Below are 25,197 nucleotides of genomic sequence, written 5' to 3' on the forward strand. Positions count from 1 at the left end.
GGTTTTTGGTGTAGTTCATTTTATTTAAGAAATGAAGAAAACCTCAACAGAAAATAATGTAGCGGCGACAGAAAGAAACAGCTGTATAAAACGCTAAGCGCAGCCAGTAAGTAGGATGGCCCATTTAAGATCTTCAGTACAGCGAGCACAGTGAAACTATTGCACGAATGGAGATACAAAGGTTTGAAATGTGTTCATTAAAAATATTGGCTTCAAAAATGGTATACACGTTTTAAAATGATTCAAATTTGTAAGACATCGTTCACTTGAGTCGTAATCGATTGACATAAGTTCAATAGCAAACAACCCAGCCCAATGGCAGACACTTAATCTGAGCTTCGCCAGCGATGGCAACTGTTTTCGTGACAGTTGTCGACGTGAACGAGAAAGAGGTGACTGTTATCGATGCCAGCGAATGGCTAAACAACATTTTCCCTCGCAAATTATTCCACCACGATAAGAAGGCCGGCACTTCAAAGGAAGTAGAGACTTGATTCGGGTCTTTAAACGACGTCGTGACATCTTGAAATGACGTTTCACCATCAGGATCGACTTGCGGAATGCTATCCAGGGAAATTGCGTTACCATCGATCGTGTAGCCATCCAACATCAAGTCAGGCGAAGGAAACTTGGTTGTCATCAATCTACAAAAGTAATTTAAATCAAATCAGTCTCACTCGGACATGGAAATTTAGCGAAAATCAAATGATTTACTGTTCCGATCGCGAAGGAACAATGTCAAATTGAAAGTCTTCTTCGCCTTCATCGGCCAAGTCGCCGAGGAAATCTCGCTTGCGACGACAGTACGTGGTTTTCTGGGCATCTAAAATGTTGATGGCCGCAATGCAAGTCTCGACAGTGGTGAGAGTGACGGATGACGTCAAAGTGAACGTCGCAGTTTTATCGAACACATTCGAATAAGCGCTGGCAACGTTTTTGAAGAAGAAACGCGGTTCCTGCTCGTATGCCACACTTGATGGCCGGTAGCGATTGAATCCTTTGAACCTTGGCTGGTCATTTGGAAATTCATTTTCGCTGAAGACATTTTGAAAGCCCGCGCCCATAAAACTTGGGACTAACTCTGGATTCTAAAGAATGATATGAATTAAATAAAAATAACGTAAAAAATCGCATACAGTAATAATAAGATTGAAACCATGTGCGCGACGCGGTTGATTGGGCTAAACTGGTGCAAAGGTGGAACACGCTCGTGTAGGTAATCGTAATAAACCGGATGATAATTACGGACGACGTGTTGCGGACGGAAATAGGGTGTCCGCCAATTATTTCCCTCCCATAGCAGATGGAACTGCCCATGAGAGATGACCACTAAGATTGACAGGAAAAACAAAGCCAACTTCATCTTCAATTTAAAAGAATTACAATTTAGCCGAAATATATAAAAAAGTGGTGGTGCGACAGACAAGACGGTTGCCTTAAAACTGAGATTTGTTCCGAAACATGCCTAGTATTTGTTTCTTATATAGCTTACTGAACATTTGCGTCTCACATGTGTGTCGACTTTGTTCCACTATATCTCGCACTATATAGACTTAATAAATTTATAGCCATTTTAATTCGCGTGAAATTACTTTTTGGAGTGTACCGTACGTAATTTTTACTACACACAACAGCCTGGATGTGAGGTTACGATGAAGTACAAAAGCACAATTTTGCAATCAACCACAAAGTGTGCAATTAAGTTGAAAAAAATAAATAAATAAATAAGAAGAACACAACTGTACAATAATAACTAAGGAATTGTAAAACAAAGCTTATTCTTTTGTCGGCCTGACAAGGAAATAATAACAACATGATATCACACAATAAAGAAAGAGATTTGTACAAGGTAATGCTTTGCATTAATGTTGTTTTATGTTTTTTAAATATTCAACGGACGACGGAATGAATCAAAACAATTATGTTGGTTCCCTTCTAACAAGCTATTTCGTCTCGCGTATGGAATACAATTTTCGAAAAATGTGCACACGTCACCATTTGTGCCCTTTCTTTCCCGGTAGAGAAATGCAAATCTATTTATCTGTAAGTTAAATTAAACATAATTGGATTCAAAAGAGTTTGTTGACCTTAAAAAATAAAACATGCGCTTTGTTGTTTAATTTTGTTGCGACCAAAGTAAGAGCTTTCTTTGATATGGAAACCTATAATACTGCAATGAAGCGTTGCTCGTCCGTTGATTGCTGACAGCTGATGTCACTTGACGCCGTCCGGCGCCAGTAATACTAGCTACTGCTACTTGGCTATATTGTTGAATTCTAGCCTAGCCATAATTTCCTATTTGTGAAAGAACATTGACTAGTGTCCATTTCACGCGTGATACAATGTTTCGACACAAATGACCAACAAAGAATTAGTCAGTTCTTGTCAACTCTTCGACTCGAAAAGTGCTCGTTTATACTTTTCTCTTTTCCCCGTGAATTCAAGTGTTTGCGTCCGTGTTTGTGAATTGTCTGTTATATTTCACTCTTTTTATTTGGTGTGTCTGTAGAAAAGAAATACAGAAAAAATACTACTGAGGAAACTGAAACGGTATTTATAAAAAATGCTTCGTTGACGTATTTTCAGATAATTTGAAAGGAACAGATGTTGTCGTGAAAAAAAATTTATTAGAAAAAATTATCATACGAAAGAGAATTAAAGGCTTTCAAACAGTTAAAGATAGTTAATTAAAGCGTCGTGTTATGTTGAAAGTAATGTTTTTTAGTACGTTTAAACACGAAGAAAAATTCCATCATATTAAAAAAGTTAAACCAATCAGCAATCAGTATGGAAAGTAGGATTGGATGATAAAATCAATGTAAAAATGCTTCATTAAAAAAAAAAATTAAATATTCCCTTTTTATTTGGCAGACTTATCCGAGATTAGATTCGTCCGTCATTCGCTTGCCAATTGATAACAAAATTTATTGGAAAATAATCCTAAAAACCGAGTTACGTCAACGCAATATCACTAAACTGAGAAAAAAATTTAAGAAAAGGTAACGACTCGCCAATTTAATGAGCATCAGAGAAATTTTTGCTTTTCTGTAACCGATAAATTATAATCAATGCTTGAAACCTTTAAATAGATGGAAATCAAATTATTCAAATTATTAGAAGCATCAAATGTAGACCTGGAAGAAGTCAAAGCTCTGATAGACGAAGGTGTCGATATTAATTGCGTAAACAAAGAAGGATCGACACCATTTCTTCATCTTATGGAGGGATGCAGCACTAAAACGAATTTAAAAGAAACCATGCAGTTTTTGATCAACAACAAAGTCAATGTCAACAGCAAAGACAAAGATGAGTGGAACGCCCTTCATTTCTTGTGCAGGCTTTATGGAAAACCAGATTTGATTGACTTAATTCAAATGTTGGTTAAACACGGAATTGACGTCGACTCAACTGATAACAAAGGACAAAATGCTCTTCATTTCGTGTGCGATAATTACAAAAAAGATAATCTAACTGAAATAATTAAAGTATTAAGTGAAAACGGATTAAAAGTCGATACCAAGAACAAGATAGAATGGAATGCCCTTCATATTGTTTGCCGATTTTACGAGAAAGAGAATTTGATTGGTGTAGTTCGATTGCTGATTGAAAAAGGAATTGAAGTAAATAGCACCAACAACTACGAAGATACCGCCCTTATCACGTTGTGTCGATATTACAAATTTAATGAATGGATCGAGATAATTCGCCTGTTCATTGAACACGGAATCGATGTCAGAAAGACAAACTATGAAGGATGGAATGCTCTGCATAGCATATGCAAAACAGTACATAAAGAACTAAACTTAATTGACGAAATTCGGGTCATGATCGAAAATGGAATTGACGTCAACTCGACTAACGACGGTGGCTGGAATGCCCTTCATATTTTATGTCAGAATTACAAGAAAAAGAATTTGATAGAAATTATTCGCCTTTTTATCCAAAACGGAATTGACGTCAGCTCGACTAACGACGGTGGCTGGAATGCCCTTCATATTTTATGTCATAATTACAAGGAAGAAAATGTTATTGAAATTATTCAGATTTTTATCCGAAATGGAATTGACGTCAACTCGGCAAACGACGACGGGTGGAATGCATTGCAAATTTTGTGCCAAAACAACAAAAATGACAATTTGATTGACATTATTCGGCTTTTTATTCAACACAAAATTGACGTTAACTGGAAGAACAACAAAAAATGGAACGTTCTTCAATTGTTATGTAAAAACTATTCCAACGATAATCTCATCAACATTGTCAGACTTCTAATCGATAACAAAATTGATGTCAATCACAAAGCAAACGGAGGAAATGCCCTTCATTTATTGTGTAGATATTACCCAAATGAAAATATTATCGACATGTTTAAGCTGTTGATTACCAACGGAATAACCGTGAAACAGAATGGCGTCGATCCGCGAATTCTTATCCGTCAAAACCGCAATCAAGAAAATAACTCAGTGCCCTTCAATTTCTTAATCAATATTTGTAGCTCAGATAAAATGACTTTTCATACTTCTTCGTGTAAACTGCAAGGATATAAACGTCAACGACATAAACCAATGGACAATCTAATTTTGTAACTAATGAATGAGAATTGGACCAAACAATCTGAATCTAAATTCGAGGCATGAACACATGTAGAGAAATGCATGGAAATAACTACTGTTTAATTATGAATAACGTCCGAACAATTTTAATCAGACCGCAAAAAAAAAAAATGAGCCATGCCTTATCAACTTGTCATGTTTGCTTGCTCTCGTCGTTGAATTACAGATGGCATTAGAATCTATCGATAGCAGTTAGCAGTCTATTCGTTGAGTGCTGGCTATGCTATTTTACTCCGGTTTTAAGGATTAGACCATTATCGCATCCTGTTTGTATTTTGGCAAACATAACAATTCAGAAACGTTTGATGACTATGTAATGTCCCACGCAATTGATGCCCATTCTTCATTTCTGTACACTCCACAACAATAATAATAATGTCGATAAAAATTTGTCAGACAGAAGCTACACCCTGAAGGACGCATTTTCACAAACCCAATATATATTTTATTTGAAGTAAAATTTACAAAGTCAGTCAATTGAAAGGCAAAGTGTTTCCCGGAGTCGCTACAGCGTTGTAAGTACCGCAATTAGCCAATTAGCAGAGCATAAGCAAGTTCTCAGGTTTGACGTTTGCTGCTGATAACGAAATATCACAAACATCTAATATTGACTTAGTTTTTTATCTGTTAACCGTTCTTTTTACCGTGGTCGTTTTCCGACATTACAAGTACGTGCAACATTACGCGGGGCGTTTTCTACGTTCTAGCAGAGGTACCACTCAGTTGCATGAAATTATCTCAACTAATAGCTAGTCGTGAGTTTGTTCGATTCCATTAAGTTTCTGTTGCAGAAAAAAACCAAAGCAAAATACAATTTGAAGTACACGACAAGAAACCTGTTATAAAAAACTGAAACGGTCTTTGTGTCCTACAGTTTCAATTGTTTCGATAAATTTGTGACGAAATGCAGGAATTGCAAAGCATAGAGTTAGACGAACGTTATCTAATAGGACATGGTGGTTCCGGTAAGGTTTTTTTCGGTAGATTTGAAGGAAAAAAAGTTGCCGTGAAAAGAGTTGACTTAATGGACACTGACGAACGAGAAGAAGAGGCTCTAAAAAAGTTAAACCACTTGAACGTCGTCAAACTCTATCATGTCGAAAGTCACAAAGTATTCAAGTGAGGCGATTTAAGTTTTAATACTTAAGAGAAAAACATCGACCTTGACATTTGTTACGATTATCTTTAGGTACTTTGCTTTAGAATTATGCGACGCATCACTGGATCAGCTGTTTCTTAAAGATGGTCATTCCAAAAAATATAAAGGACCACCATTACCTCACCATTTTACAGTTTTGCTGCAGTTGGCTTCTGGTCTCGAGCACATTCATTCAAAAAACTTGATTCATCGAGACATTAAACCAGAAAATGTTCTCATTCACATTGGGTCTGATGAAACGGTAACAATGAAATGGGCTGATTTTGGGCTCTCCAAGCCAGTGAATGAGCGAGGGACTTTCACGTTGAGCGGATTAAGAGGAACAGCAAATTGGATGGCACCAGAATTGCTGAACAGCTTTGGAGACAATGAGGGACCAATAAGAGGAACCATTAGAAGTGACATATTTGCAGAAGGACTCGTTTTAGGCTATTTTCTCGCTAATGGCCTTCATCCTTTTGGCTCTGACGATTTCAAAGTGGCTTCAAACATAAAAAAAAATAAACCAGTCCATTTGAAAAGTAAAATTCGAACACAAATCGCAATTTTGCGTAAAAGCTTTACCTTTAAAAACAATTTGATTTTTTTTTTTTTTTTTTTTTTTTTCGTTTGACAGAAATTCAACCACCATCCGCTCAGGAGTTAATAATAAAAATGTTGGAAAATAATCCCGAAAACAGAAGTACATCAACAGAAGTCGTTCTGCAGATAGAAAAAATAAAAGAGGTAATGAATACTTGAAACAATATGACTTTTCCATTGCCGAGAGATAAAATATATACATATATATATATTTTTTAAATCTCTGTTTGGCTGTTTTCATAACAGATGGAAATCAAACTATTCAAATTGTTGGGAGCACCATATGTAGACTTGGAAGAAGTCAAATCTTTGATAGACGAAGGTGTCGATATCAATTGCGCTAATGAAGAAGGATTCACACCATTTCTTCATCTTATAAAGGGATGCAACACGAAAACCAATTTGAAAGAGACTATGCAGTTTTTAATTGAAAACAAAATCCATGTTAACAGCAAAGACAACGATGGATGGAACGCCCTTCATTTCTTGTGCAGGCTTTACGGAAAACCAGATTTGATTGACTTAATTCAAATGTTGGTTAGAAGCGAAATGAGCGTTGCCTCAACTGACAATGAAGGACGAAATGCTCTTCATTTATTATGTAAACATTACAGACTAAACAATCTAGACGCCATTATCGTCATTTTGATTGACAATGGAATAGATGCCAAAAGTTATACCAAGGAAAATTTGAATGCCCTTCATTTTTCATGTATATACTACGGACGAGAAAATTTGATTGGCGTAGTTAAACTGCTAATTGAAAGAGGAATCGACGTAAATTTGAAAAATAATTCTGGAGAAACCGCTCTGCAAGCATTGTGTCGAAATTATCGATACGCTAAGTGGATTAAGATAATTCAAATGCTAATTCAATCTGGGACGGATGTCAACAACAGAAACTACGAAGGATGGAATGCACTACATACGATATGTAAATCAAACCATTACAATCGTGACTTATTTAAAGAAATTCGGCTCTTAATTCATCATGGAATTGACGTTAGCTCGACCAATGACTATGGCTGGAATGCCCTTCATATTTTATGTCAAAATTACGGGAAAGGAAATTTGATAGAAATTATTCGCCTTTTAACCCAAAATGGAGTAGACATCAACTCGACTTATCATGGCGACTGGAATGCCCTTCATATTTTATGTAGGAATTACAAGAAAGAAAATTTAATTGAAATTATTCGCCTTCTTATCCAAAATGGAATTGAAGTCAACTCGACTAACGACGTCGGCTGCAATGTGCTTCATATTTTGTGTAAAAATTACGGGAAAGGAAATTTAATCGATATTATTCGCCTTTTGATCCAAAACGGAATTGATGTCAACTCCACTAATGAAGACGGCTGGAATGTCCTTCATATGTTATGCAAAAATTACAAGAAAAAAAAGGTAGCTGATATTATTCACCTTTTAATCCAAAATGGAATTAAGGAAAACTCTGCGACGACAAATGGAATGCATTGCGGATTTTGTGCCGAAGCTATAAAAATGGCAATTTGATATATATATGTTTCGGCTTTTTATTCAACAGAAAATTGACGTCAACATTCTAACGATAACCTCATCAACACTGTACAACTTCTAATCGAAAAAAATATTGATGACAATCACACGGCAAACGGAGGAAATGCCCTTCATTTATTGTGTAAATATTATCCAAGTGAAAATATTATCGACATATTCCAGCTGTTAATTACCAACGGAATAGTCATGAAATGTGGAATGGCGTCGATCCGAGAATCTTAATCCGTAAAAAACCGCAATCAAGACAATAACAGCAATGCCCTTCAATTTCTTAATCGATATTTGTTCAGATAGAATGACAAACACTTTAATTTCCGTGGTAAAAAATTAAATCGGCTAGAAGCGAAATTGATCGTAATTTAATTCCTCGATAAACATATGTTTATTTGAGCCGAGATTATAAAAAAAAATTTGAATATTGAACGAAATAAGGAATCATTCGAAAATTTGCAAAAAAACTTGAATTTTCGTTTCGTTAGCTTCCGTTAAAATATTATACAAAAATCACTCATCATTCAACTAGTTATCAATGAAACCTGTTAGCTGTAAAAAATTAGAACAACCATAATCCCAGCATTTGCTATGAAAATACATAACATTCGCCGAAGGGTTTTGAAATGAATTTTGTTGACGAATGCAATTGATAACCGTTGATAACGCGAAATAAGGTTATGTCTTTCACCAAGAAGGCAAGAAGATTAACCAAGCGTAGTCGTGTTCCATCGAGGCGACAGCCACTTTTAAATACCATAAATGAAAATTCTTCTTTATTTCTTGAATTAAAAATTGAAAAACTTCAAATTCAAATGTCCCATCTGTAACATGTAAAATTTGGCGACGAAATCCAGTCAAATGTTTAATAAATCTACTCCTAGATGACGCCGAGAGCAAAATTTAGCAAAAATACGGAGTTGTACAAAACCGCCAAGCCAAACATGGCAAAAGAGTGCCATCGTCGGTTGATTATCAAAATCAACACAAACACACCATTTCCTTGTTAACCCCTCTGCCCTCCATAAGTGGTCGCCCACGCACTCACAAAGGCATATGCGTTCGGTTGTTCAAAATTGTTGCGTCGCAAATTCCAAATGTTAGAAACAGTTATTATTCAAGTTCTCAATCACTGGTACTCTTACAACGTATCCTCATACCGAAATGGTTAAAATCCAACGTCGCAAAGCTCCTTTACGATAATTACGCAGTGATGTTATTATTATTTTTTTAAAATATACATGTACATATTGTGTTCAAGTAATGGGCAAAAAAAAAGGAAAAAATATACCACATGATCTTATTCCACCGTATCCAGTACTTTTATCTCAACTGTTTATTCGGTAAAACAAATAAATTACCTAAGCTGAACCTGAACGTTTGATGTCTATCTATAATCTCTAAAAATCGTCTCCCCTACAAATGTAAAGATAATTCCTTTTTCCGTTGTTTGACAGAAGCCACAGCAGCCTGAGAGAAGAAATTTGCTCAGACCCCGCGTGTTTTACATTGAATGTAAGTAAATTCGTAAAATTTACCCAATTGAAAAAACCAGGTGTTTCTCTAAAGCGTTCACAATATTTTAAAGCAAGGTATGTTAAATACCGTGTTCTAGACTTCTAGTTTATATAAAACACAGATTGCGCAAAGCTCGGTCATCAATTTGTTTTCTTTCTTCAAGTCTTTCTTACAACGTAGATAAAGAACAAAAAGACTCAACATGCAACCAACACAAAGAAGAATTCCAAGTGAATTAAATTTTATACTTGACATTTCCAAAGTCTTTTGGAAACGTCAAAACTATTTTCAAGAATAAAGAATAAGTAGAGAATAAGGGAAAAGTTCGTTTGAATATTGTTGCCGACCTGATAACCTAATCTTGATACATCGCCCAACATCATAAATTGAATTTTAGCCGTAATTTTTTTTACCACTCTAGTCGTTTCCTGACATATTAAGTATATGCAACGTGCTGGTAGAGGAAAAGCTCTGGACTATATCTGGCTGTGACATGTTTGCTTGCTCTCATCGTTGAATTATAAGCTATGTAGGCTACGGTATGTTTCAATCTGTTCTAACTGAAAAACAACAAACTACGCAAAGCTGGGTCAAAGTCCTTTTGTTGGTTGGCGACCAAAGTATTCATTTTCAAAGTCTTCACAAATAATTAAGACGAAAAAATGAATAACATTTTTCTGCATAAAATAATTAATAGCGCATAAGCAAGTTCGCCAGTTTGAAGTTTGCTACTGATAACGAATTCATAATCATAAACATCTACTAATTGATTGTGTTTCTTTTTATTAACCGTTCATTTCGTCGTGCTAGCCGTTTCCCGACATTACAAGTACGTGTACCATTACGCGTGACTTTTTCTACGTTCTGACAGAGATAGCGGTAAGTAACATGAAATTATCTCAACAAATAACTGGTGATAAGTTTGTTTGACTCTCTTTAAAGTTTCTGCATCAGCAAAAATTTGTTTGAAATACAGAACCTGTTGAAAAACTGAAGCGATCTTCGTGTACAGTTACAGTTGTTCCGGTAAATTGTTGACAAAATGCAGAAATTGCAAAGCATAGAGTTAGACCCAAGAGATAAACTAGGACAAGGAGGTTTCGGTTCAGTGTTTAACGGGAAATTTGGAGGAAAAGAAGTTGCCGTGAAAAGAGTTGAATCAATCGAAACTGACGAACGAGAAGAAGATGCTCTAAAGAAGTTAAATCACTTAAATGTCGTCCAACTCTATCATGTCGAAATTCACGAAGCATTCAAGTGAGATTTTTTAAGTTTTCATATTTAGAAAATAAGAAAATAACATCAACCTTGACATTTGTTACTTAACGGTTAGGTACTTTGCTTTGGAATTGTGCAAAGCATCATTGGATCAAGTGTTTCTTGATGAGAGCAATCCCAAAAAGTACACAGGACCGCCATTACCTCACCATTTTACAGTTTTGTTGCAGTTGGCTTTTGGTCTCGATCACATCCATTCAAAAAACTTGATTCATCGAGACATTAAACCAGAAAATGTTCTCATTTCCGTTGGCTCTGATGATCAAAAGGTAACAATGAAATGGGCCGATTTTGGGCTTTCCAAACCAGTGAATGAAAGAGGAACATTCTCAATGAGCGGAATAAAGGGAACAACGAATTGGATGGCACCAGAACTGCTTAAAGAGTACAGCGCTGGACACAGAAGTAATGCCTTGCCGATAAGAGGAACAATCAAAAGCGACATATTTGCAGAGGGACTCGTTTTTGGCTATTTTCTGGGAAAAGGAGTACATCCGTTTGGTTTAAATATTCTAAAAATCCCTTCAAACATTGAAAAAGGAAAACCAGTCAATATGGAAAGTAGGATTCATATTTTTTTTTTTATTTGTTTAAACGACTATGAAATGTTTTCTTTTCTTTTAAAAGACATTCAACCTTCATCTGTTCGCGAGTTAATTGAAAAAATGTTGGAAAACAATCCTGAAGACAGAATTACATCACCGGAAACCGTCCTGCGACTTGAAAAACTAAAAAAAGAGGTAAAGACTCGCCAGTTTAATGAACACTGAAGAGTATTTTTTTTTCTTTTTTACTAGCAAGATATCAAAATATTTGGTTTTTAATCTTTATCTGGTTTGGGATCATAACAGATGGAAATCAAATTATTCAAATTATTGGAAGCATCAAATGTAGACTTAGAAGAAGTCAAAGCTCTGATAGACGAAGGTGTCGATATCAATTGCGTTAATGAAGAAGGATCGACACCATTTCTCCATCTTATGAAGGGATGCAGCACTAAAACCAATTTGAAAGAGACTATGCAGTTTTTAATCGACAACAAAGTCGATGTCAACAGCAACAACATACATGGATGTACAATTAGATGGAACGCCCTTCAATTCATGTGCAAACTTTACGGAAAAGAAGATTTGATTGACTTAATTCAAATGTTGGTTCAACACGGAATTGTCGTTGACTCAACTGATAACGAAGGACACAATGCTCTTCATTTCGTGTGCGACTATTATAAAAAAGATAATATAAACGCCATCATCGAAATTTTGATTGACAATGGAATAGATGTCAATAGTTACAGCAAGAACAAATGGAATGCCCTTCATATGGCATGTGGCAATTACCAGAGAGAAAATTTGATTGACGTAGTCCAACTGCTGATTAAAAGAGGAATCGACGTAAATTTGAAAAATAATTTTGGAGAAATGGCCCTGCAAACATTATGTCGAAATTATCGATACGTTAAATGGATTGAGATCATTGAAATGCTAATTCAATCTAGAACGGATGTCAACAACAGAAACTACGAAGGATGGAATGCACTACATGCTTTATGCCAAGCAAAACATCAAGAACTTGACTTAATTGAAGAAATTCGGCTCTTAATTGATCATGGAATCGACGTCAACTCGATTAATGACGACGGCTGGAATGCCCTTCATATTTTATGTCAGAATTACAAAAAAGAGAATTTAATTGAAATCATTCGCCTTTTTATCCAAAACGGAATTGACGTCAATTCGACTAACGACGGTGGCTGGAATGCCCTTCATATTTTATGCAAACATTACAGTCAAAAAAATTTAATTGAAATTATTCGTCTTTTTATTCAAAACGGAATTGTCCTCAACTCTACTAACGACGGTGGCTGGAATGTCCTTCATATTTTATGTCATATTTACAAGAAAGAAAATTTAATTGAAGTTATTCGCCTATTAATTCAAAATGGAATCGACGTCAACTCGGCAAACGACGACGGGTGGAATGCTTTGCAAATGTTAAGCCAAAACAACAAAAATGACAATTTGATTGACATCATTCGTCTTTTTATTCAGCAGAAAATTGACGTCAACTGGAAGAACAAGAAAAGATGGAATGTTCTCCAATTGTTTTGTAAATACTATTCCAACGATAACCTCATCGACATTGTCCAACTTCTAATCGATAACAAAATTGATGTCAATCACACGGCAAACGAAGGAAATGCACTTCATTTACTGTGTAAATATTATCCAAATGGAAATATTATCGACATATTCCAGCTGTTAATTACCAAAGGAATAACCGTGAAATGGAATGGCGTCGATCCACGAACTCTAATCCGTCAAAACCGCAATCAAGAAAATAAGGATAATATCATTCAATTTCTCAATCGCAATATCTAAACTACCAAAATAAAATTAAATACATCATGTGTAACTAGTGAAATAAACGAGAAAGTGTTCTTATTGCAGAGGATGGAATCAAGTCTTCAAATTTAGCGAATTTGAAAGCTTTCTGTGAAATGTTAAAAATCACGCACGGTAATTTGGGACTGTCGAATCGTTAATAATAGTTTAACATTATTATTAACACTTTTGTAGCAACGTAAATTTTTCCAAAACGAAATATTAACATTTTACGTCCGATAATCTGTTGTCTAATTGGTTTTTACTACGAAAAGTTAACTGCTTTTTATTTCATTACCCCCTAGACGGCGAATAAATGACACCACTTGGCAATTAAAGTCCTGTCAAATCAGCAAACCAACAATCTCACGAGTAGATTGCTAACTCCCACCGCTTTTTTTAGTGTTCGTTTATCCGACAAAACATGCGACAAAAATCAACACGAATCAATTGAGAAATGATACTAGGGAGCCAAAGAATGGGCAGTTGAAATAATAAATACGTGCTGCATTACTGCCTTGTTCCATCAGAAGACATTATCAATTTATAAATATTATTAGTGACCAAACCGTGAACCACTTTTAATACCATAAATTCAAATTCTTCTTTCTTTTGTTAATTTTAAACCTCAAATTCAAATGTTACATTGATTTGCTCGACCAGATGGCGACGAAAAACAGTCAAGTGTTTACTAAAGCCGCTCCTAGATAGCGCTATATAGCTGAATTTCAAAAAATACCAAAATGTTCAAAACCGCCAGGCAAAAGAGTGTCATCGCCGGCTAATTATCAAAGTCAACACAAACACACCATTGCCTTGTTAACCCCTCTGCCCCTCCATAAGTGGTCGTCCATACCAAAAACATGTGGCACAAATTGACCCACAACCCTCTGCTATTCATTGATCAGGCCTCGTTTGCTCCTTCAACAAGGGCCACATGAAATGAATTAGGAGCGCAAATCAGACCGAAAGTACGTCCCACAAAATCAAATTTGAAAACAAGCCAAAAAGCCCAGAGAAAAAGGGAAAACTCTCTTAGTAGAACATCTTTTAAACGAATGCGAAAGCCCCATCATAAACACAGCTGCTCACATTACATAAATCGAGAGAGAAAAGAAACACTATATCGAATTCATTTTTTTGAATGCAATAAAAACCGACCACGCCCCGACAGACTGCACACGCGTGCTCTTATCTATTGCGCAGATATTGCGTCCACCATTCTATAAGGAAAAAAAAAACCAGCCCGAGGATAAAAAGTTATGACGGTCCACATGATCGAATTCAACGGGTCCGTCCAAATGGATTTCATCATCGGGACTCGTAAAGAAAAAAGAAAAAAAAGGAGAAAAAGTCTGAAATTGCGTGTCGTAAAAAACGGCACCAGTTTTTCAAGGAACCGCAAGCTCGTCGAAATGGACTTGTTTTCAACTTATTACACATTCGTGAGCGCTCTTAATATAATAATAAAGAGAGAGAGAGACCGGGAACACAACACACGAATAACAACATCTCGTTGCGTTGCTATCATCATTTCGAGCACCGTTTTTTATTTTGTTTAAATTTTATTACGGCGACCGAAAAGAAAAAAGATGTCGTGATTAACAACAAGCGTCATGAGTCATGACCGAGTTTTCATCTCTTCATTAGAAACACAAGAGCGTGTCCTTCTCCAGTTTACTACTCTCTCAAAGAAAAAATATCTAATTTTTATAGTTGAGTGGAATTTTATTTAAAAGAAAACAATTTTTCCTTGGAAAAATTTCAACGTGATGTATCACTGACCAGAGAGCTTTACAAGTCTTTCTGGCGCGAGACGGATTTAAAAGGAAAAAATAAAAACGAGTTCAAAGGTCAAAGCAAGCGACTGTGGGTCTATATGGGCGCAAAAAAAAAAAAGAGTCGAAAAATCAAGAAAGATTTTTATAGTCAACCCAAAAAGGTAAAAATGGAAGGGGAGATATAAGTTGTTGTCGCCGCCAAGAGGCAGAGGCGGCGACGACACATCAGATGATGATCAAGAGCGCTGACTAGCTCTTTAGTATTGGGAATATAAAACGATAAGAAAAAAATAAAAAGGGAAATTTTTCCTCTTCTTGTCCGTCGATCGCCGCATGGATGGAAGGACTGTGTGTACCTGCAGCAAAAGACTATGGGGCGACACTGTCCCTTCGACTACCATTTTTTTATTATTATTATTATATTATAACAAAAGGAAAAGTTTGAACCCTCCAAGGGATAGATATACATTTCTGTTTTGGCTGTGCTCCCCATACACACTGGGAGAAAAATAGAAATGATTTCCACCTTTTTGAAGTCATCTTGGCGCTTTTTTTTTTGTTTGATGGTTTTATGACGCGACGATTTCTGGCGACTCCAACCAAACGCGTTTTCCCTCTCTATAATAATAGTAATAATAATATTTCTTGTGATACTTGATGGTCGAGCTTCTTTTCTCGTTTTGTTTCCGAGGCGTTTCAATAACAACAAATGGACACGCATTTTCCCTTTTTTTCTCGATCATTTGACCCTTAATAACTCGACCCATCTCTTCCACGAAACACCCTTTTAAAATAAGAGTCCATCGCATCATTCAACCCTATTATATAAATAGCTCCTGTTCTTTTTTTCAAGTTATTACAGACAGTCGCAAGAGTGGAAAGAAATAAAAGGTCGTCTATTTTTGGAACTTACCCCCAAGAGAAAGACGCATATCCGAGTTGTATAATAAGTTGTTTCTCTCTTTCCTGGAAATGAAAACGGCCAGCAGAGTCGGACGACGAGCGAGCGAGGTAAGTCGATGGAGTGTGATGGAAGGCAACAGTTCACACAGCTGGTAATGGACCAGCTAATTGAACAAACAATCAATTTCAATTTCAAAGTCGAGTTGAGTGGTTGGTGTGTGTGGGGCGACCGGTCCCGACGTCCACAGTCACAGATGTTTCCGCCCTTTTTTAACATTTTCTCCTGCAATAGAAAAAGAAAATAGGCACTTTAAAACATACAACCAAGTCTGAAAGAAATAAGAGATTAAGTTTCCGGTCTACGGGAATGATTCAAATTCAATCAGTAGACCTACAAATCATTTTCTCCAAAAAAGAAGCGCTGAAATGTTGAAATTGGCCCTTCCCGGCTTCTCTCTTTCGGGTGGGGGGAATGATTGATCGGATGATATGCACAACTTTTATCTCTGTACATCATCTCTCCCTTCTTGGCTCTGCAGAGTCTACGCAGTCGACGCAATATGCTAAAAAAATGAAGACAGATTCATCTCCCGGGGGTTCTATCACGATCTATCTATAAAGTTGGGGAGAGTCATATCTCGTTCGCTCTACCTCGTAAAATCAAATAAAAAGCCGAGTTCAGGGAAATGAGAGGGGGGTAAGCAACACAGATGATGAGTTGGATAACAACTTCAATCTGCAAGTTCGATGCATAGCTAATAGAAGCCAATCTACATCTTATAACTTGGGAATAATATTGAAAAAAAGAAATGGCACGGGGGTTTTGTTGAATCGAGACAGTGATGAACGCCCAGCAGCTGCGACCAACATTTTTGTTGTTATTTTTTCGGATGCCATTTTTACGATGAAACAACAACAAAGTTATAAAAACAACAACCAACTAAGTCAAAAAATAAAATTAAAAAAAAAAAAGGCCAAATGATGCATGTTATTTGGTTAAGTTTGTTTTCGCATAGCTGCAACCGGATTTCCACCCAGAAAAAGAAAAATGTTAGACACAAGTCTAGTCGGCAGCAGCAGCTACAGCTCTAGGAAATAAATCGTCGGCCAGCACTCTTTCACTAAGTGGGTCTTCACTTCTTTTTTCAAAAATGTTTCACCCGCCGCCAGAACGTCCGGCCGCTCTCCTGACGTCACAGTAGGCAACAAATAAAAAAAGCAAAAGCGGAAGTGTCTATTAGTGAACTGTTTGGGCTCTTGTTACAACTTGGGACACGACGCAGTGCATCTCTTACGACTTGAGGAAAAATGTTTCGAAAAAATGTTTCAGAGTCGGCCGTCCACAAAAGGAAATGTTGGGACACCCATTTCCATCTTTTTACAACACACGGGGACGGACTATACAACAACAACACCAGCCAAAATAATCATAAAAAAAAGGGGTAGAGAGATGATGTTTTGGCGGCTGCGGATGATGGAGGAGAAGAAGACGGGCGCGGCTGCCGCCAATGTCAGCGCCAACAATCCATTAGTAGCTTCGACCAATTGGTCCTCTACGCGGTTCTTTCTCTCTCTTGATAGTTTTCGACTGGCGTGTTGTCTGTCGAAATATGGAAACGAGCCCTCGGAGAATTCCTATAAACACACTCCCTCATCTTCTATGTGATTTGAACAGAAATTTTATTAGACGGCGCGGTACCGTCCGTGTGTTGTCTCCTGCGCACAATTTTTTTTTTTTATTTAATGGATTCAACTGGGGCCCAATTGAAATCCCCGGGGTCTACTTTCGATTCAATTTTCGTGTGTTTCCTTTTTTCGCGGGTGCGAATCAAAAAAACCAAATTGAAGTGAAAGAAACCCGAAGGCCCCACAACAACAACAATTTTGTGGATCGAAAAGAAGAAGCCGATCGATTGAGCAACAACAAACAAACAAGAAAAAAAGAAAGAAAAAAACACCTGAAAATGAAATAAAATTTTGTCGATGTCGGTGGTCGAACGAAGATTCTGGTTTTTTACAACCAGCGATTTGACACGTCAACGATGTGTGTCCCACAAAATGCGGGATAATAGCTATAATACAAGAGAGTTCAGAGAGAGACATTTGATATTATAACATCATCATTTTAAAAGGTGGTGAGGGGAAAGGTGGGGTGGTGGTGGTGAAGGTAAAGGTTACACAAGATGGGGGCTGAGGAAAGAAAAAAGAAGAGAAAAATGATTAGCATTCGACAGCGATGTGAGTGTGTTGTGTGTGTGTGTGTAGTCGTAGCGGCTTTGTCACCAAAGTGTCATCACCTGTTCCTTTCCTCTTATGGGCCGCCGAATGATACACACACAAAGTTGACGTCATCACCGAAAAATCCTTCGCATTTTCTTTTTCTTTTTTAAAAGAAATGTTGGCGGTAAAATAAGAAATGGAATTTTCTGTTTGGGACCCCAAAAATATCTGAAGGGATTAAATATTTCAATAGACGCAATGATCGTGTGGGAGTGGCCAGCTATTCTCATTATGAATAAAGCCATACGCGGATAGAGTGGCAACGAAGGCGGAGTCAGCAGTCAAAAGGGGGGAAAGAGGGTTGGGCAATTTTAACCCGAAAAAGAAATTCATCATTTTTTCGTTGTTTGTGAATTTTGTTTTTTTCGGTTCTTGAATTTAAAGAGAAAAGACGGCGGATTATTTAATTTCTTTTAAATTTTCTTTTTTTTTCTTTGGGGCCCAGAGTCCGACCTCCCATGCAGTTTCGATTTCGTGTGACATTTCTAGCCCCCTTCATTTTATTTGGTTGGAAAAAAGTTTGACATCATTCGACAGCCAAAAGAGAGAAGAAATCTCCCCCATCCTATCCATATGTGTGCATGTCATCATATAAGAGCATTAGATGAAAGACGCTGATGGCCCCAATAAATCATCAGGACCGGGGGGGTTATTATGTGTCCAGCGGCGGTTCACTGGACCTTATTTCCCCATTTCCACAAATAAAAAAAAAATGACAAATAAAAATTGAGCGCAAAATTCGGTAGAAAAATAATGTACCACATTTGGTTCTCGATTTGCAAATACATTCCCAATAGATTGTAATTGGAATCATTTAACTCTTTCTTCTGGGGTGAATACGCCCACGTCGTTAGAGGATTTTTTTTCCAGAAAAATGATATCGGGAACCAGGTGAAGTGAATTTTAATAAGAGAAAATGACATATTCCGGGTATTGGAATTGTGTCCGCCAGTCAGGAGACACGGATGACGTCACACGGTCACAAAAGAAGAGAAAGGGCAGCTAGATAAGATGGATAGAAAAATATGTTTTTGCGGCCGCTGGTTCATCATGACCGTCATCATATCTCTTGTCCATTTTTTTATTTATTTACAACGCACAAGACACACACACATTCTGGTTGAGCTACGAAAATCATAATAATAATAGGAACGACTATAAGATGGCTGCAGGAGGTTTACGACACGCCGTGGACGCACGGGGCGCGTCCGCGTTCATCCACTTTGGGCATATCATCGCGCAGCTAGGACAGAAAATGATGAAATGTCCTTTTTCTCGATTTCTTATAGGGGAAATTAGCATATTTTATTGCATTACAAAAGATTTTTTTTATAAGGGGCATTCAATAATCTCTCGGACAAGTCCGAAACGAAAATTCCACGACACAAAAATTCAATTAAGATTGAAAAATTCATTTTTATTTTAAAATTTAAAAAAATCTATTTTTTAAAAAACGCCGAAAAATGTTTCACCTGGAATATGAAAAAGTAGTACGAGCCCGGCGAATTGACGCTAATGGATTTTGTGAGGTACTCGATACATTCCATCACAATATCCACCCCACCCGAATCATATTCTCTTTTTTCTCCAACAGTAATAACAACTCAAAAGAAGGTGACCGTTTTAGCACGTCCCACTGGAGAAAACAAAATTTTGGGTCGGCGAAAAAACCCCAAAAAATTGTAGCGGAATTTGTTTTTTGGCGATCCGTACAGGTCCCAATAAAAAGGTACAAATTCCAGAAATATTTCTTAAAGGACAATATTTGGAAACATGTCGAAGAGGACTTATAATTTGCTTATAATAACGTGAGTTGCTCCTTTTGACAAGATATCCTCGGGACATTTGTTTGACCTGTCCATCATTTGACTAGCGGCGAAAAGTCAAATAATTTCAAAACAAAAAATTAAAAAACACGGCCAGACTTTTAACTCTTTTAACTCTTCCTAATGATTCCTTTCTCCATCTTTTATTTTTGAAAAGAATAAATTCAAAAAAAATCTTTGATAATCCGCACCGACAAGAGGATGAGCCTTTAAGAAAAGGCTAGCCAACAAAAAAAGAAAATTTTTTTCTCGACTAAAAAAGTAAATTTATTTTTGCGAGCCCGACAAGCGCCACCTTTAATATATATCTATCTATCTATTTTTTAATCCGTTTTGCCGCCCCTCTCCGAGGAGATAGAATGTCTGAATACAAGTCTCAAGTCTCAGCCAAGTCGAACAAGCGCACAGCCTCCGCGCCTTTATAATATCAAGAATCTTCTTCTTTTCTTCTTTCAACTTTTTTGTTTTATTGTTTTTAATTCTTTTTAACTCGACGACTTTTTGGCGAACAAGTCGCCGCCTTAAGTCTCGACTCGACTTTTTTTTTGTGTGTCCCCCCTTCTAACATGGGCGCGCCCAAAAAATATTTTTTTGGGTGGCGGCCGACTGATTTTCCTAGTCGCCAAAATAAATAATAAAAAAGTGGAATGATCGATTGATTGCCTAATAATAACAGTATTTGGTGAGCGCGTCATTTTCACCAAGAAAAAAAACCCTGAAGTCAAATAAAAAATTTATTTATTTATTTGTTTTACTGTAGACAAATATATCAGAATTGTTGGTAGGGGGAAGTACGCCCGACTGGACATGACATCCGTTTTTCTATCCATTTATCCCCCACTATATCAAAATGATGGGCAGCAAAATAATAACAGTTCGAAACAAAAAATATATAAAATAATTTTCTTTTTAAAAAAATAAAACCCAAAAAAACAAAAATCGATGGGAAAAAAAATTGTTTCCCAACTTTTGATCCGGCGTGACGTTGTATAAAGAGAGTTGCCGAATAGTCCGAGCAGTCAAACACAGTGTGGAATTGTGTCGACAGAGGCAGACAAACCATAATAAACAATCAAAGCGTGGCAAAGGGGGTATACAGCTAGGGACCGTCCCCCCCTGCACACGGTTTCCCACCGATCAATATTGTAACTGCAACCTCTCTTTTTGTGTGTGTGTGTGTTGTCCCGTGTGTTGTCCTTGTCTTGTTTCCCAGGGTAAATATATAAGACGTACTACAAGAAGATGCCGCCGAAAAACAAGTGTCGGTAGCCGTGAAAGATTGACAGGTCACACAACTTTTTCTTGTTCTCTTTTCTTTCAGCTTCTTTTTAAAAACGAAAGATCAAATGGGTAAGAGAGACGAATTGGATGTTGTCGCAGTGTGTAGACAAGAAGAAGAGACACACACCAAAGCGGCTCGCGCCCGTGACAAATTTTTTCTTTTTTTTTTTGCCCAGCAGCAGCAGGGGGTTCACACAACATTTCAATTCAAGAAGTGAGTCACGCAAAAATCGACAAAAATTGTACTATTTTGGAAATTATTTCAACTTTAATTTTGAAATTTAATCGAATTTAAGTGGGAATTTTCAATACTGGAAATATTTGTGGATTCAATTTTGCAAAATTTTAGTATAAAATATTACGATTTAAATCCCACTAACTTTACTTTTTTAAGTAAAGTTAATTATTTTTCTTTCAAGTAGGAATTTTTAATACTAGAAATATTGGCCGATTTAATTTCGTATAACTTCAGTATAAAATACTACGATTTAAATCCAATGTAAATTACTTCTCTCAGTTTGGCGTGACTTGAAACTATATCTTGTCCATAAAATGATTGTTCAAAATTTAGCTAACCACCTTCTTTCTTCTCTGACTGCCCTGGGAAAAAAAAGATGAAGACATTTCCAAGTGAAATGAAGTCATTTGGCATCCCTTTTTCTTTTATTACATATATACTAGTAGGCAACCCAAACATAATCCAACCTCTCAATAAATATCGATACGATTGAGACGTTGAGAGAATTTCGCTGCCGGGTTCACACGCTTCCCCCAGAATTTCCATCTCTCGATTGCCTGGACAGCCTCTCTCTCACAACTCAAAGCATATCACAAAAATTGCTTTTTCTTCTCTCTCTAGCATAAAAAAAGGAGAAGATATGGGCGGAGTGCTGTACCCTACACACACACAACAACATACAACACAAAAAAGTAAAAAGAAAAAAGCATAGAAAGAAGTTGTTGTCGGTTTCTGCGGCCGGGCGGCGGCGGCTTTCGTCGGCCCTTTTTTCCATCCACTCGATACATACGGGGATGGATGGATGGATGGAAGAATAAGACACAGTTGTAACCCAAAACAACGTCCCCAACTCTCTTCTCTATGACGGAACGGTTTGACGAGGCTAGGACAACATCTCAACCACTAAACAAGAAAAGATTCCCTGTATAAGACTGGGCCAGCGGAGAGGGGTAGGACTCAAAAAGTACACACCCACCATGGCTAACGTGAGAAGAAGATGTCAAACAAGAGCTGCACGCTCGGCCTCTTTCGCCACGCTGGAAAAGATTCAAGAAAAAAGAAATAGAAAAAACGATTTCTTCCTCATCTTTTACGACTCCAATAGGACCGTCCCATCTCTGGTGTAGTGCGGTTTATTCTCCGTATGGGCGCTGGGCACAATATTGTGCGCATCTCTTCAAACCGTGCCGTTGTTTTTACCCCAACAACACACACACACACACACAGAGAAGAGCCGGCCCAATAAAAGAATAGACTAGGCCCCTGGTTCCCGAACGTCAAAGCGCGTCCAGTGTGTCCGATTCGATAGCCATTCCCGTCTCGATATGAATTTTTAAAAGCTAGCTTCTTCTTTACTGCCGTGGGAAAAGAGCCAAAGAACTTGATCAAAAAATAAAAGTTGAAACAAGTTCCAAGTTTGAATTAAGACCTTGTTATCTATACAGGCAAAGTACAACTGTAAGGAGTCTAGTAAGTACAGAGCACAAGTAGAGCAACTTAAGATAACCCTCAAAGAGAGAATTGCGCATCGTCGTAAGATGCGGGACAACAAATGATGAAAACAGATTGCAAGCTGACTAAGTTGAAAGTCGAAGAGTCCATCGAGTGTCCACACACTTGAAGACAAACGAACCGACCGAATAACAGATATGACTTTCAAGTCTTCTTTTTAAAAAGGCCAAAAAAGTACATAACACCCTCTTCAGCAGCAGCAGCGGCGGCGGCCAGAAAATGAATGCCGACACGACCCCGGCTGCCGCCACCGCCCTCTTACATCTACAATTCAAGTACGTCAATATAAAAAAAACAAGGACAATAATGCGTCACCTTTGAACCTTTTGTCGGCATCAACAAATAGCCGACCAATTTTAAAAAATTCGTGAAATGAATCAATTTGTTCAAATGTAAAAAATTTTCTCAAATGATTCAGGAAATTGATTTTTGTGGCTAATAACTCGGAAATAAGAAACCGGAACACTTGAAGATCCATTACGTACGAGAGGAACTGGAGTAGCAGACGCACATGTTACAAGGAAAAAATAAAAAAGTAAAAAAAGTCTTTGGGTTCTGTCGCAATTAAAGAAAGAAGAACAACTACTAAGGGGCGCAAAATACACACAGACAGCTGCAACGGCGCACGGCGCCAATCAGCCCCTCTTCTTGGCTTCTTCTCCGTCGCCTTTAAGAGTTTTCTGTGCTCCAGTCCGGACATGCTGTAGCGACTATTTGTCTCCAGAGAAACATGCAGGAAAGAAATAGTAGTTGCTCTATATGTATGTATATGTATCCCTTATCTATCTCCAAATAAATATACTTGATGACAATCTCTCACCGAAAAAGAAAAAAAGAAACAAAAAATTATAAGTCTACTACCCCCTGAAGCTATTTGGTTTCTTCTTATTAGATGGCAATCTGCCAGTTGCCCAGTCTCTCTTGTTTTTAGAGCAACTCATCAGCCTCCTCCCCCCACAAGCCCAGCAGAAAGAACTTTTTCTCTAGCCGGGAATAGGAGACAAAAGATAAACTTACGAGTATATCATCTCGTCGTCCGACAATAAGAAAAAGGCATTTCAGATTGCCATCAGTGACTCTATGAATACAAAATGAAATCGTCTGACACAACTGATTGGTCCCGCCGCCGTTCCAGTTGGGCGGCGGTGGGGGGGTTCCACCATGGGGCGTGGGGTCTGGTACACTGCGCAAGGCTATGGAGAGATAAAGATCGGGCTTTGATTGGCTGCGCTGGGTTGGCACACAAGGGGGGAGGCGACCCTTTTGAATAATAACGTTCTTCTTCGTTCTTTTTTCTCCCGCAGTAAATATATAGAGCCAAAAGAGCTTTTAATGAGCCTGGAAGAGGGGAGAGAGGAAGAAACTGATTGTGAGGGAAACACGAGCGAACGCTGGTTGCAGTTGTTTTTGATATCTCCAATGGCCAATCTGCCGTAATGGCTCGGGCAATGTGTCTATCATGTCAAGTCCAAAGCGCATTGTCATTGACGCGTTTAATTTACGACACTATGTCTAAGCTGTTCCCGCACTGCAGTGGCTTCCCTCTTTTTGGTTATCTGCCCAGGGAGGTTGGTGAACCCTACGTCTATAATGTTTGCAAACACACTGGGCAGCAGCAGCAGCCAATAGAGCATTTAATGGCACACAGATAGGATATTATAGTGTGTGTAGGACATACCGTTTAAAATGAGGGGAGTAGGCAGCTGAGCACAGTCGCAAATGTATCTAGAAGATCCCCCAAAAACGACGAGTTCATTATTCATGACGTGGGTGGGTGGCCGGAACCCCTGGGCCGTTGCGTCCTGGCCAGCACATAAAAACAGTTTTGCCTGTTTAACGCCTTGTCTCCTGTATGTATGTATATTGCCCTGCAAAGTTTCACAAAGAAAAATAAAATGAAATGAGCACACAGCAGTTCTTGATCGGTCCATGATGGTGAATCATGGGTTCGCTCAAGGCACAGTAACCAGAAAAATTGAGAGATCAGGCTGGCCTGAAGGAAAGGTATTGTTCGCAAGGAATGTTGGAAGGTATTTATTGGGCAACATGTTACGAGTAATGAGAAGACAGGTTCAAGGTTGACTTTTCAAAGGAACTCACTCCCACCCAGAGGTATATACCAATGCACAGACTAGATTTTTAACTTAAACTAGACAATATAATGGTGGGGACAAAATCTAAAAGAAACCACTGAACATACCCAAGAATGTGGTGCACCAACATCGAAGGTCGGCCGTTATTTTACAACCTCGTGTCACTCAACTCGACTCATTTAACTAACCCGAATTTCGTCTGCTTGATCGACGACGTTA

The 25,197-nt window shown here is 37.7% G+C and overlaps 3 protein-coding genes across 6 annotated transcripts; 2 read left to right on the forward strand and 1 right to left on the reverse strand.

Moving 5' to 3' along the window:
* Positions 1-2: 2 nt before the first annotated feature.
* On the reverse strand, positions 3-25,190 carry LOC124204085. 4 transcript variants are annotated; one of them, XM_046601098.1, is made up of 6 exons: positions 25,086-25,190; positions 24,564-24,753; positions 15,759-16,031; positions 1,157-1,329; positions 715-1,088; positions 3-644 (listed from the first exon to the last, which is right to left on the reverse strand). In XM_046601098.1, the coding sequence occupies exons 3-6, from the start codon at positions 15,775-15,777 to the stop codon at positions 293-295; spliced, it is 918 nt and encodes a 305-aa protein (XP_046457054.1). In that variant the 5' UTR covers positions 15,778-16,031; positions 24,564-24,753; positions 25,086-25,190; the 3' UTR covers positions 3-292. The 4 variants fall into 4 exon arrangements, 3 of the variants coding, with proteins under 3 accessions (XP_046457054.1, XP_046457052.1, XP_046457053.1); XM_046601096.1 differs by lacking the exon at positions 1,157-1,329; XR_006878739.1 differs by lacking the exons at positions 3-644; positions 715-1,088; positions 1,157-1,329 and adding an exon at positions 13,728-15,463.
* On the forward strand, positions 2,839-8,533 carry LOC124204083 (death-associated protein kinase 1-like). The gene is made up of 5 exons (XM_046601094.1): positions 2,839-2,999; positions 3,090-5,732; positions 5,803-6,293; positions 6,389-6,498; positions 6,601-8,533. Exons 2-5 carry the CDS (start codon positions 5,518-5,520, stop codon positions 7,867-7,869), a joined length of 2,085 nt encoding a protein of 694 aa, XP_046457050.1. The 5' UTR covers positions 2,839-2,999; positions 3,090-5,517; the 3' UTR covers positions 7,870-8,533.
* On the forward strand, positions 10,194-13,139 carry LOC124204082 (putative ankyrin repeat protein RF_0381). The gene is made up of 5 exons (XM_046601093.1): positions 10,194-10,281; positions 10,379-10,659; positions 10,736-11,241; positions 11,308-11,420; positions 11,532-13,139. The coding sequence occupies exons 2-5, from the start codon at positions 10,445-10,447 to the stop codon at positions 13,059-13,061; spliced, it is 2,364 nt and encodes a 787-aa protein (XP_046457049.1). The 5' UTR covers positions 10,194-10,281; positions 10,379-10,444; the 3' UTR covers positions 13,062-13,139.
* Positions 25,191-25,197: the final 7 nt, after the last annotated feature.

This window comes from Daphnia pulex, chromosome 10, assembly GCF_021134715.1.
Source record: "Daphnia pulex isolate KAP4 chromosome 10, ASM2113471v1".
NCBI classification, from domain to species: Eukaryota; Metazoa; Arthropoda; class Branchiopoda; order Diplostraca; family Daphniidae; genus Daphnia; species Daphnia pulex.